Source organism: Haematobia irritans, chromosome 4 (genome assembly GCF_050003625.1).
Source record: "Haematobia irritans isolate KBUSLIRL chromosome 4, ASM5000362v1, whole genome shotgun sequence".
NCBI classification, from domain to species: Eukaryota; Metazoa; Arthropoda; class Insecta; order Diptera; family Muscidae; genus Haematobia; species Haematobia irritans.
The window spans coordinates 203,277,342-203,291,504 of NC_134400.1; the positions used below are offsets into that span (position 1 = coordinate 203,277,342).

At 35.5% G+C, this 14,163-nt stretch overlaps 2 protein-coding genes across 7 annotated transcripts in view; one reads left to right on the top strand and one right to left on the bottom strand.

The window, feature by feature from the left end:
- Positions 1 to 1,108: 1,108 nt before the first annotated feature.
- Positions 1,109 to 14,163, bottom strand: part of Nrt (Neurotactin) — a 127,905-nt gene continuing 114,850 nt past the window's right edge. For 5 of the 6 annotated variants that reach the window (XM_075307967.1, XM_075307966.1, XM_075307969.1 and 2 more), the window contains 2 exons: positions 4,103 to 4,778; positions 1,109 to 4,027 (listed from right to left, as the gene is read on the bottom strand). In XM_075307967.1, coding sequence (XP_075164082.1) covers positions 2,085 to 4,027; positions 4,103 to 4,709 — 2,550 coding nt within the window. In that variant the 5' untranslated portion in view covers positions 4,710 to 4,778 and the 3' untranslated portion in view covers positions 1,109 to 2,084. Of the gene's footprint in view, positions 4,028 to 4,102; positions 4,779 to 4,884; positions 5,003 to 14,163 lie in introns of those variants that run through there. The other variant, XM_075307968.1, reaches the window with a different exon arrangement.
- LOC142235205 (uncharacterized) lies at positions 6,380 to 12,485 on the top strand. The gene is made up of 3 exons (XM_075306462.1): positions 6,380 to 6,579; positions 6,757 to 6,866; positions 11,617 to 12,485. The coding sequence occupies exons 1-3, from the start codon at positions 6,507 to 6,509 to the stop codon at positions 11,971 to 11,973; spliced, it is 540 nt and encodes a 179-aa protein (XP_075162577.1). The 5' UTR covers positions 6,380 to 6,506; the 3' UTR covers positions 11,974 to 12,485.

Consider the following 14,163-nt stretch of genomic DNA (forward strand, 5'->3'; position numbering starts at 1 on the left):
TCTGCACAGAAAAAATTTCACAAAAAATTTTCCAATTAAAATTTTAAGAGTTTTAAAAAATATTCAATTAAAAATTTGCACAGAAAAAAAATTCACGAAAATTTTTCCAATTAAAATCTTAATTGAGTTTTAAAATATTTAAAATATATAATATTAAAATATTTTTTTTATTAATTAAAAATTTAATTGAATCAACAAATTTTTTAATTGAAACAAAAATCAGTCACAAAAATTAATAGTATCAATTAATTTTTTAATTGACCTTCAATTAATTTTTTAATTGATACTATCATTTCTGTGATTGAAGACATTTCAATTAAAAAATAATTGGATCAATTAATTTCGTGATTGAATCGGAATTTTTTTTGTGTGTGATTGAAGACATTTCAATTAAAAAATTAATTGGATCAATTAATTTCGTGATTGAATCGGAATTTTGTTTGTGTGTGTGAACATTTTTAAATGTTTAATTAAAACCATTAACATTTTAATCAAGGCCAATAGACAAAAGGTTGCTGTTAATAGCAAACATTCACTGCTGTTTTACAGCTAAATCAGCAAATTATCTGTATTTTCGAGCTGCTTATATACTGTAAAATAGTCAGTAGTTTGCTGAATTTTTCTGCTGAACCGAATAAAATTATAAATTCCCTTCGGTCCATCGAATTTTGCATAACCAAATAGGCGGTAGCAGGAAATTTTTTTTCACATATTTAATGAAAGTAGAATATATATCATTATGGGGTTTATTTCAAAATATCGAAAAAATTTTAGCAAACATATTTGTTTGCTATTTCAACACAGAAAAAAGTTTGATGTTTCAATTAAAGATGTTTGTTGAAACAACTTCATTGACTGATTTCCCTTTTTCAGCAGACAAAAACTGCTATTTTAGTATATTATTTTTGCTGCTATGAACAACTAAATTTTTTGAGTTTAGGAATGTGATTATTACGATTTTTCCCCATCGGGATTTTAGTCGAACCAAAAGTATGGACTATACATTTTGTTTGCTTGAGTAAATGTGTGGGTATGGTTTTATTTGTTGTATGTATATTTTTTTATTGCTGATATCGTTTTGACATTATAAAAAAAATTAGAAAAAACATTAGGGTTATACTTTTAAAGTATGTTTTTTTTTGTTTTATTGGGTGTGTATTAATCGCTTGTTGTTGTTTGTTTTATATATAAATTACATAAAAATATGTATGTTTGTTGTCTGTACGTTGTTGTTGATGTTATTTAATTAATTAATTTTGCATAAGTTACTTTTTTTGTTTTGTTTTGCATTTTTTGTTTCATTTTTCTTTTGTAGTTCATAACTTATTAAATATTTTAATAAAAAGAAATAATAATAATAATATTATTAATAATATTTTTTTACGTATAAAATAAAACTTATATTAAAAATGTACAAAATTTTTTTTTAAATGCTAAATTTTCTTACTAAACTAAGGACAATTTTTTCTTTCCAATTCGAGATAGTGATAGTTTAAAAGATCGAGAGATTGGGAAGAACACGAGAGTGGGAGAGAGGATACAACTACATGAATAGTTTCAAAACGAAATAAAATGAATGCGAAATTATGTGTTTTACAAAAATTAAAAATATTTCAATGGGTTGAAGGGGTGGGGGATGGTGAAGGGTGTTTGGTGGGTTGGGGTATGAGAATTAATATGAACTAAGAATCGATATCACCATACTTTTCCTAAACTATCATCACTCTGAAGGGAAAAAAGAGATTCAAAAAGCTCATGGTTAGAGTGAGTTTGTGTGATGAGAGAGAGACAGAGAGTGAGCGAGAGTTCTGAGTTTAAGAAAAGCAAACACCTAATCCAGAGTCCCTAGAACCAGTTCTCTCAGTGAAATCAATACGTTAACTGGCCGCCATTGGTACTCTCCTGGCTCTTCTTTCTGTATAGGTGTATATCGCAAAAGTTAAATGTTAAACGAAGCTTGTTGCATGTCGTATGTATGTATAAATCAGTCATAAAAACGTCAGTCGTATGCTTGGGCCAGCTGCCGCTTCCTCCAACTATATGATGTAGTTTGTATTATGTCTATTTGGTTTGCCTTGGAGGATTTAATCGACACGAGCATAACGCGGTACAATATCATTACTTATCCAGAAATTGCAATTGGCATGATCTTCTTGTGAAAGGGGATCTTGACCGACATCCAATACCCGTCGACGGGGATCGTATTGTGGGACAGTTCCGTGGGAGACATAGTAGTAGAAGAGTTGCTGCATGGACGACACAAATCGCCTTTGCTCCACTGTATGGGGTTCATAACGGCCCAGAATAGCCTGGACATCGGCATCAACGGTGGCCAATTGATCTTCACCCTCACCCTGGCTGACAACATAGAATGGCACCGATGGTTGTAGACGGGCATTGATAAGCAGTGGGCATATGGTGCGAATATCGGTGATCAATGATACTAAGGCTTTGTAATTGGTGGCATTGTAACGCTGTATAGCCTCATCGGTTAAATTAAGAGCACCAATTTTCGAGGATTCCAAGAACGAACGTATTTCCTCAGCCGTCCAGTTGACATAGCGTTTACGCAATTTATCAGTGTGTGATTCATGGGCAGTGGTTCCCATTACCAATTTTGGATTACCCACATGTTCTTTCTTCCATGACTCGGCTGGATGTTCCTTCAAAATGTCACCATCCAAAACCAACCATTCATGATGTGATGTACTATTCTCCTCCAGACTGGGAACATCAGCGGGGAAGTGTAACCAAGTATCGGGTGTGGCATCCCAAATTTTTTCAGCTTCGATTGTACGCAAACAGGCTACATCCTTGCAATCCAAGGCCTGCACCAATTCTTCATTGCGTCTCTCCGAATCGGCCAATGGTTTACCAGGTAATACTGCTGAGGCAGAAGAAATCCAAGCGCGAGTGTAGAGTCCTTCAGCTTTCTTCGATGTAATAAGGGCTGAGACCAATGTTGCACCAGCACGGTATCCCAACAATGTGACTGATTTTGGATCACCTCCAAAGTGACGAATATTCAGTTGAATCCAATTCAAGGCAGCTATGATGTCGGTTAGGGCATAATTTCCGGATGTATGGGGATAGGTGTCTTTGGTCAGCATATCTAAAGCCAAGAAGCCAAATGCCCCCAAACGGAAATTAGGCCGTACAAATATAACATCATGTGACCGGGAGAAACGAGCAGAAGGTCGCAGAATTCCCGGTGATGGGCCAGTTAAACTATCAGCACCAATCATCACTATGACAGGCAAGGGATTATCGTAGCGAACATGAGGGGTAACAACATCCAAATACAAACAATCTTCATCTCCCACCACTGTGCCATTGCCAAGAGTTTGGGTGCAAAGCTCACTGGAGTTATGAGCCTTCAGAGTTCCATTCCAACAATCATCGATGGTATCAATTACTTGGGCGGCCCGCCAACGTTTCTCCCCAACTGGCGGTAGAGCATAAGGTATGCCACGGAAGGCAAAGGCACCATCTTCTTTCAAACCCTCAACCATGCCACAACTGGTCACAGCATCCATATAACGTCCTTGGCGTATTGGTGGAGAGCTTTTACCCTCATGCGAGAGGACATAGCCAATAACGGCAATCAGTAGTACAAACAGAAGGATACCCAAAGCTATAAGGGCATCATCTACGGAACATCTATACGAGCGCAAACGTTGGCAAAATGATATGGGTTCTTCTTCACCATCATCGGGAGATTTTTCATCATTGGCTTGTTTGATTTCACCACTGGGAGTTTTCTTTAATTTTCCAACTTCATCGACACCATTTTTGCCGGTTGCCTTATCGACACAATCTTGATCTTTAAGTGAATCATCTAAAGTCTCCATTGAGGCAAGGCCTGCCTTTCCCATACCGAGTTCTACATCATCATCGGATTTTTTCTTTGGCACCATATTGGCTATGGGCAGTTTAATGGCATTCAAAAGACCACGCTTTTTGGGAGGAGCATCAGCGGTTTGATCGGCTTCATTGTTATCGACAGCGGCAGCTTCGGCAGTTGCTTCTGTAATCAAGGAACAAAGAGAGAAATATATGTTAGTTTTGGTTATTCCAGGGCAGATGGGATAAATTCACTTACCACTTTTATTATCTGCATCAGCATTGGAGGCCTGCTGTTTGGCTTGTTTTTCTGCTGCTGGCTTTCTAACAAAAAAGCTACGCAAACGTTCACCAATAGTCTTTGTGGGTTTCTCTTCTTTTTTGACTGGTTTTTCCTCAACAGCCGCTTCTACTTTATTTTCCTTTTCCAAAAGTTCACCATCGGCTCCATCACCATCGCCTTTGGGCTTAGATTTGACAAAGAATCCGGGTAATTTTAGACCACCAATCGGTATCTTTTTTGGCTTAACCTCACGTTCTTCACCGGACATTTTACGTTCGTCATTATCAGTACCGCCATTCGATTTGGCGGCATTCTCATTATTCTCTGGTATATCAATAATTTCATCTTTCTTTGTGGTCGACTCCTCTGGGTTGGCTTCTGTTTTTGTGGGGCTTTTATCCGTTTTCTCCGTTGCGGTGGGAGTTGTAGGCTTTGAGCTCGATTTACTTTTAGCATCCTCGGCTGGTTTTTCGTCCTTTTTCTCTAGCATTTTATCGGTTTCTTTGGGCTCAACTTCTGGGGCATCTTGAGCTTGTGTTGTACTTTCACTTTGGGGAATCTCTTTTTCCTCTTGTTCACCCATTTTTTTTGTGTGGTTATAGCACTCTTTGTTTGTTTGGTTTTTTTTTCGATTACTCACTTAAATTTGATGCTGCAAATGGAAGGAGAAAAAAAAGAGAGTAGCGATGGTTAGTTTGTTGTTTTGGAAATGAATTTTTCGATTTTTGAAATTGAGATTGCGTGTGTGTGTGCTGTACCTTTAAGCCTTAGACAATTTAAGGAAGCTATCGTGTAAACTTATTTATGGATTTTCTTTTTTCTCTTCTTCTTCTAGTTTTCCTTCTAACTAACGATCTATGATCTATCACGTTTCAAAGACAAATCTGTAATGACAACCTAATCGTAGATGAATCCGGTTTTATACGTCATCCCTTAAAATGTGAGCCTATAGCATTTCTCTTTCCCTTGGCAAGGACAATGAGCATTAGTTAGTCGTGTTTCTCTAGGGTTTATGCATTTGTCCATTACTACCACCGTTCCTAACCCCTGTCTGTGTAATTGACATTCGTTATTCGTTGTTGGCATTGGAGTAGATTGGTGGTAGTACGACGTACGTGCATATTTTCTTATTATCCTTTTTTGGGAAATAGAAAAAGGGATTTTACACAATCACCACCACCACAACTACTGCCACAACAAGATACGTGCATGTATGTATGTATTGTAGCGTTATAATCTTGTTGTCAGTATTGACTAGCATTTTTTTTTAATTTGTTTATACCTGAAGTACCTGGAAGGAAAATTCGTTATTCCCGATTCAGGTAAAAAAAGAAAAATGCCCATTGTAAGAGATTGTAATGATATGTTGCAACTAACGATATGACATACGTTTGAAATATGTATGTATGTGCCATAAGAATTTTCCTCATATTAAAAACATTGGGTTTTTAATACGGAAAGGCCATGGAAAGATAGATAAAGTGAAAGACTAGAACTAACATCTTGATAAAAATATGGCTTTGGGATAAGACTATGATGGATCTTATATGAGTTTCTATGAACGAAGACAATATTGAAAGTGGGAAGAATTTGAAAATTTTATTTATTTTGGGAAAATTATGAATATTACAAACATTTATCATTTAACTGTTTGTAAATATTCTAGGTACTATTATGATGTTGTTACATCCAAAAGAAGTAACCGGTAATAACAGCCAAAAAAGGTAAGTTGGTATTTCCGCAGTTTTTTTGCTTTTGCGAAGAGAGACTATATTTAAAGTTTGAAGAGTGAGAATAATTTCGTGTTGTTTAAGAAAAATTATAAATATTACAATAATTAAATTGTAGATGGACATTCATTATAAACTATGATGTTGTTAGTGGTTTCAGTAGTTCTGTCTGTTAAAAATGTACCGTACCGTTTGCAAAAAAAAAAAAATACTAATCCAGTAACGGAAACCCATTTATTGAACAAACTTAACTGCTGAATAAGACGAAATTGTAATCAATTACAGAAACAAGTCCATGAAAATTTCTATAAACATTTTAACTTTATTCATTGATATTAATTAAATTTTACCAAATGTGAGACACATGTCCCTTGTTCTAGTTACCTTTTTTCCTTACTTTAATGACATGAACTAAAAATGAGAAAAACGTGTACATGAAGTACACAATTTAACTAAATTCGAAATGCATACAAAGTAGTTCATATTTTTCTAAAAATGAATAAATTTTACTCAAATTGTTTAAGTTCAAATGCCGTTTTTTTAGCTTTGTTCAGTCATATAATCATTTTCAAGTGTAATCCCTCCGTTAGGATTTGTCTATGCCTTTTTCTGCCTTTCGGTACGAAAATAAGGACATTTTCTAACGTCAAATGTCATCAACCCCCGCCTTTCGGCATCCAAGCTTTTTGTCATTCTCTTTGAGACTCTCTCGCTTCTACGAAGGTAAATATTGTTTGACGAACAATAATTTATTAAATAAAGCCCATACATTTTGGTTCAAATTCTAAACCAGTGCCTTTTTATTTCTTTTCTACTTTTATGCCACGCATTCATTGGTCCATTCGAGCCGAATAATTATTGGAAAGTATTAATTCGGTGTTTTTTATTTCTTCTTCGAAGGCAAAGGCTACGCCAATCAACAACAACAACAAACGATCGACGATCACCATCCTCTACGAGGCATTTTCAATTTATTGCACATAAATATAATTATATTATCAACAACCAAGGTATGTACTTTCAGTGATAATTAAAAAGTGAGCATATCCTTCGCTGTGAATATAAATAAAAACAGAAATAAACACTCGCCTACGGTCGCTTTACAACTCGTATTTTATATCGGTTGTACATTAAATCTCTACGAGAACAAAATTAAATTATCCGTCGGTCTTTAATACCCGGTTACATTCTCATTAAAGTGTTGAAAAGTGCGTTTAATTCCACTTTGTTTTCATCCAAATATTCAACGTCAAAGTTGCATTTAATTTTCGCTGTATTTTGTCATTTGTTTGCGTATACATTGTTGTGTTTTTCTTTTGGTTTTTTGATCTTCGATCTGCATAGAAAAAACAAAAACAATTGCATTGGTTGTAAGCATTGGTTTGCCAATAGGCATCAATAGTAAAGTGTTATACAGTTGCCGTTCAACTTGCTATACACACGTACGCACACAGGTGTTACATCCAACATACGTTCGAACTGCATACACGTTGGTTTATTAGCGTGGGTCGCTTACGGCGCGAAATTATAAAAATAATTTTTTGCAGGTTCAATTGAGAAAAGTATTTATTGTTGATTCCTACGGATATCGGTCGTTTACTATTATCGTTCGTGTTACGTGGTAGTGTACCCTACGGTCGGTCGATACAAACAATAAAATAACAGTATTTATTATATATTATATTATCGTAATACTGACATATTTGAGTTTCCACGAAACTTTTTTATTTATATATTATTGTTGTTGTTGGACCTTACTGTTTCGTAGTGTGCATCTTACAGTCCGTGCACCCTACAATCGGTCAAGTTGACATTTTACAATTTATAGTTCACGACTTTTCATTGTCTTGTAATTTTTCCATTTGGCAAGTGATATTCACGATACACTTGCACAAATTTTGTGTATCTACGTACACTGGGAGAAATTTTGGATAATATATACACTGAGAGAAACTCTCTCGTAATATATAAAGTTTTCAATTTTTTCGATAATTCGCCACGCAAAAATTATTCTTTGTATTCTACGATACACTGAAAATATTTTTTGTATTCACGATACACTTGCAAAAATCTTTTGGAACACAGGGTACACTGGGAAAATATTGTAATATTTTCCAAATAAAGATTTTGCATATATTTCGCCACGCGAAAAAGGGTTTCTTGTATTTACGATACACTGGAAGAAACTTTACGTGTTTTCATACACTTGGAGAAATTTTTCGCCAATTTTTACAAAAAGTTAAAATACTTATAATTTACCTTGCAGAGCTAATTTTAGCTGGTATTTCCAATACACTGTGAGGAAATTGGTGTATCGACGATACACTGTAAAAAATTGGTTGTACTCCGTACACTGTGAGAAATTTTCTGATCTCATTTTTTGTGTTGTTGTGGTAATCACGTTACCTTACTCACATTTTTAGTACTTTCGGTACACTGCGAAAAATATTGTGTGTTGACGATACAACTTTCGCATACACTGAGAGGAATAACTGCGTTTTCATTTGTTCGACGACAAATCGAAGTAGTTTTTTGGATCGATTTATACTCTTTCCGATAGTTTTGGACATCACGTGTCAATTTTTTCGCCCTTTAATTTTGACAGTACTTGGTCATAATGACTACTACACCACTGACTGCTTTCACAAGAGCAACTGACGCAGTAGTCCGATTTGAAACGAAGTTTCACAGTTTGCGAGACGATGATTTAACCGCCTATAGACTAGAATGTCATGGTTCCGAGGCTAAGTCTTTGTGGGAAAAAGTTAAGAGCTTATTCGACGAATGTCTTGACTTTGTGTCCACACAGAGCAACGCAACCGAGGCAGTCGCCGCTGCTGACAGCAAATATGACGTGGCTTATAATTGTTATCTGAATGTCATGGAGTCGATTCAACGTAAATTGGAGGAACTACGTGCACCATCTAAGCATTCTGCTAAATCGTCTCGGTTGGAGGACCAAACATTACTTTTGAATGTTTCTCATAGGTCCGATGACTCACACAGTTCTTCCGTTAGCTCTAGGGGAGACAATAGTTCCTCCCACAGTCTCAATCTGCCGCCTTGTGATATAGATGTTTTTGACGGCGATTTTCTCAATTGGCCAACATTTAGAGATTTCTTCACAGCGGTATATATTAACAATAGCCGACTTAGCGATATTGAAAAATTGTGTCATTTACTCAAGAAAACCAGTGGTGAAGCTCGCGATGTGGTTTCGAAATTTCCGCTCACGCATAGAAGCTTCGCTCTTGCGTGGAAGGCGCTAAAGGGTACTTATGATAATACCCGCCTCCTGGTGAACCACCAACTCAAATTATTATTTGATTTGCCAGTCTTGGAGTCTGAGACCAGTTCAGGACTGAAGAAGTTACAACGTGGTATCTCGACATGCATTTCGACAATGTCCATCTACGATGTGGCTACTGACGATTGGGATCCCATCCTCGTCTTTTTATGCCTTCAAAGATTGCCGAAATGTACTGTCACACTTTGGGAACAGAGTATTAAGGAAAAGTCTGCTTTGTCTTCTTGGTCAGATTTGGACTTCTTTCTCACGGAAAGAATCCAGACATTGACATGTCTTCGGGATATCCGCGGCATTGACGCCAGGCCTCCGGCCAACAAAAGAGTTCGTTCGCATTTCACGAATGCGAAAGCACCTCGTCCCCCAACAAGTACGCCTCGTTCCTCCCAGTCCTCTCCTGACAGATTATGCGTTCTCTGTCGACGACAGCATCACCTCAGAACATGCTCTAGGTTTCATAATCTTTCAGTTCCTGAGAGGATGAATGTGATTAAGCGCCATCAGTGTTGTATGAATTGTCTGTCACGCAGACATGTGACAAATGATTGTCCCAGCGCATATGATTGCGGTAGATGTGGTAGAAGACACCACACTCTTTTGCATAGTGATATGTCGAATAGCCCTAGGACTACTCCGGTCGTTTCCGCACCGGCTACGCGAAATACCGAAGTGGCATCACCGGATGCCGATCAACCTTCTACGTCGACTGGCATTGTTTCTGGGTCGTCGAGTAGACAGGTATTCCATACTTCACGTACTGGAAATGTATTATTAGGGACTGCAATGGTGAATATCGTTCACCAGGGTATCACGTATTCTGCTAGGGCCTTAATAGATCCCGCTTCGGAATCATCCTTTATTACGGAAGGATTGCGGAACCGACTTGGACTGAGTACGTCTTCGACTTCGGCTACAATTTCTGGTGTGAATCAAAGTGTTTCGATCACGTCGAGAGAACTTTGTTCACTTTGCATTGGTACCCCACTAGACGAGTCGCTCCTACTGGAGACTACAGCGTACGTTCTTCCGAACATTTCCGGCAACCTGCCATCTTTTTCTCTAAATCGTGACATTGTGTCTAGTATGCCAAATCTACGTTTGGCTGACCCCAATTTATTTGTTTGTCGTCCTGTTGACCTTCTGTTGGGCGCGGATCTTTATCCGAAAATTTTGTTGGACGGTACGAGAACGAATATTTTGGGATCATTACTAGCGCAAAACACAGTCTTCGGCTGGGTTGTCACGGGTCCTATCCCTGCTTCGAATATTTCAGTCTACACGACTACTGTGGACCTCTCCGAGGGAACTAGTCTTGACGAGACACGTCTCCGCACTTTGGGAACTAGAAGAGCTTCCCCGACGTCCTCTCTTATCTGATTCAGATAAGCTTTGCGGGTAAAATTATGAAAAGACAAACCGACGGGATTCTGAGTGAAGATACTCTTCATCTCAAAACTTATTTCTCCGGACAAATCAGAAATCAAGGACGGGTTGCCTGACACACTTTCTTCGAAATGAGGCATTCTTCTTGTGAAAACCATGAATTAAGACGATTCACCACGACTTTGTCCGGGGGTATATATGGTTATACCATATGGGGCCAGTTTAGGTTACGCCTACGAATGAGGAGAAGACAATTTAACTTCGATTGGTTTTCACTGCCTTGAATGACATTTTTACACGTCGGTCCGACTCAACAATCAGACTTATTTCTCCTCGTTTTGAGGTGGAGGTTGTATAAATTCGTATACAATTGCGATATCACACAGATGTATACAGACATATATATGTTGACCCGTTCTAGATTTTTCATCATTGAATACAACTACGATATTCTCTGCAAATACTATCCAGGACTTTTTATTTAATTAAACAGTGACTTTGACATATTTTACCATTGGCTGACGGCACGGAGAATGAGTTTCCTCTTTATGCATACGTCCTACGGAGGTGCATGTACGTTGACGACGTATTGACGGGGTACCATAATTTGGGTAATGCGCCTGGGTCAATGGGCAATACACGCCATGAGTTTGAGCTTGTCCTATAGTACGCTATTTATCACGGTTATATTTACAAAACTGTCTGCTTTTCTACGAAAGCGGTAACTTTACATGCTACTTTTGATTTGTCCACGACATTCTCGACGAGAACTATTACTCCCCACTACGTGGAAATTATGTCGTATTCGCGATGTTCATCCGGGTACTAACGGTCGTCGTTTGTTCAAATGGATTACATCCTTGTCTTTTAGGGAGTTAACATAGGTCTATCTGTCGCGTTATGCTCGCGTCCTCCCTAGTTTTTGTTACGTGAAAAATCTTTGGGTTGATGGCCGCGTTCGAATCGCAATAGATCGGACTACAAGTTGTAAGGCGACCTACGGTTTCTGGTCACCCTGACCATTATGTTAATTTGGTTTTCCGTTCCGAAATCTTTCTATATTTTCATAGATAGAAAACATAGCAAAGATGGCTGCTACCCTTCCAGAGTCTGAGGACGACGTCCCCATGTTGGATGAGGAACGGGAGATTAATTCTAGCATCGCACCCCTTGCCGATGAACATACCATCAGTACGACTACTGATTCTGCCATTCTGGCCGACAATGTTGCAACAGCAACCAATAAAAAACCGTTCACGACGGCTTCTGGGGTTCCTCCAGGAGAATTGTTTGTGGCTTCGCCACCCCATATCACACTTGGGTGTAAGGTAGTCTTCAACTGCCTTCTGACTTTACGAGTCCTCGACACCCGGCTCTTCCGAGTCAAATTTTTTAAAAAAATTTTTAATAACAACGATCGGGCTTGACGAGTCCATTTACGATCGCGTGCTTAACGAGCACATTTGTAAATAATATGTTTTGGAAAAAATGAAACATGAATTGGACACCATAACAAGAGAAAAAAAAAGAATTGAACTAAAATAAAATGCTCTTTTTTGTAAACTGAAATGTACATCCTGTATACTTTCATTATGTAACATGTAAATATTATTTAACTTATGTTTAAATTTTGCAACATGGCTGGATGTTGCAAGGCGGGCGGCAATGTTTAAGTTCAAATGCCGTTTTTTTAGCTTTGTTCAGTCATATAATCATTTTCAAGTGTAATCCCTCCGTTAGGATTTGTCTATGCCTTTTTCTGCCTTTCGGTACGAAAATAAGGACATTTTCTAACGTCAAATGTCATCAACCCCCGCCTTTCGGCATCCAAGCTTTTTGTCATTCTCTTTGAGACTCTCTCGCTTCTACGAAGGTAAATATTGTTTGACGAACAATAATTTATTAAATAAAGCCCATACATTTTGGTTCAAATTCTAAACCAGTGCCTTTTTATTTCTTTTCTACTTTTATGCCACGCATTCACAAATTTTAGTTATTTTTTTTAGTATTTTCTGTACAACAAGATTATTTCTTAGAAATTATAGTAGTGGAGTAACATGGTTAAAATATTATTATAGTGTTATTAATATGTATTAAATTAAATTGAAATAATATCCCACTTAAATCTATGTGTATTGGCTATTAATTGGAGTTAATTCCGGAGCTGAATCCATAACTAGTAGTAGAAACAAACGAAAAGTCTGCTAAAACAGCAAAAAAAAAAAAAAATATGAGTGTAATGAAAACGATTCCAATATTAATGATTTGCAAATCAATTTCCAATGACAATTTTAGAATCAGGGGTGTAAAGTGTTGGGTAGTCCATACATTTCTAAGCATTGAATATACTTTTCAGGAGGTCGATTCAGGTAAGAAAAACTTACCAAAAATCTACCAAACTTAAACAAATCAAAATTGTATTTCTATGAAAAATTTTATTAAAATTTTATTGCTATGGAAAATTGTGTCAAAATTTTATTTTTAAAGACAATTTTGTCAAAATGTAATTTCTATAGAAAATTTTGTCATAATTTTTATTTCTATAGAAAATTTTGTCAAAATTTAATTTTAAATTTTCCATTGATATAACATTTTCACAAAATTCTCTATGGAAATAAAATGTTGACAAAATCTTCTATAGAAATAAAAATTGTGACAAAATATTTTTATTTCTATCGAAAATTTTGTCAAAATTTTATTTATATAGAAAATTTTGTCAACATTTTATTGCCATAGAGAATTTTGTCAAAATTTTATTTCCATAGAGAATTTTGTCAAAATTTTATTTCTATGGAAAATTTTGTCAAAATTTTATTTTTATAGAAAATTTTGTCACAATTTTTATTTCCGTACAGAATTTTTTCAAAATTTTATTTCTATGGAAAATTTTATTTTTATAGAAAATTTTGTCAAAATTTAATTTCAATAGAAAATTTTGTCACAATTTTTATTTCTATAGAAAATTTTTTAAAATTTTATTTCTATAGAAAATTTTTCCAAAATTTTATTTCTATAGAAAATTTTGCCAAAATTTTATTTTTATAGAAAACTTTGTCAAAATTTAATTTCTATAGACAATTTTGTCACAATTTTTATTTCTATAGAAAATTTTGTCAAAATTTTATTTCTATAGAAAATTTTGTCAAAATTTTATTTCTATGGAAAATTTTGTAAAAATTTTATAAAAATTTTATTTCTATAGAAAATTTTGTAAAAATTTTATTTCTATGGAAAAGTTTTTATTTCTATAGAAAATTTTGTCAAAATTTTATTTATATAGAAAATTTTGTCACAATTTTATTTTCATGAGAATTTTGTCAAAATTTTATTTCCATAGAGAATTTTGTCAAAATTTTATTTCTATGGAAAATTTTGTCAATATTTTATTTCTATGGAAAATTTTGTTAAAATTTTATTTCTATGGAAAATTTTGTCACAATTTTTATTTCCATAGAGAATTTTGTCAAAATTTTATTTCTATGGAAAATTTTGTCAAAATTTTATTTCTATAGAAAATTTTGTCAAAATTGTATTTCTATAGACAATTTTGTCACAATTTTTATTTCTATAGAAAATTTTGTCAAAATTTTATTTCTATAGAAAATTTTGTCAAAATT

Excerpts from the sequence above, each read along its gene's own strand:
- LOC142235205 (XM_075306462.1), top strand. The coding sequence starts at position 6,507 with ATGTCATCAACCCCCGCCTTTCGGCATCCAAGCTTTTTGTCATTCTCT. Across the intron at positions 6,580-6,756 it reads ACTCTCTCGCTTCTACGAAG|GCAAAGGCTACGCCAATCAA; the intron begins GTAAATATTGTT and ends TCTTCTTCGAAG. Across the intron at positions 6,867-11,616 it reads TTATATTATCAACAACCAAG|ATAGAAAACATAGCAAAGAT; the intron begins GTATGTACTTTC and ends ATATTTTCATAG.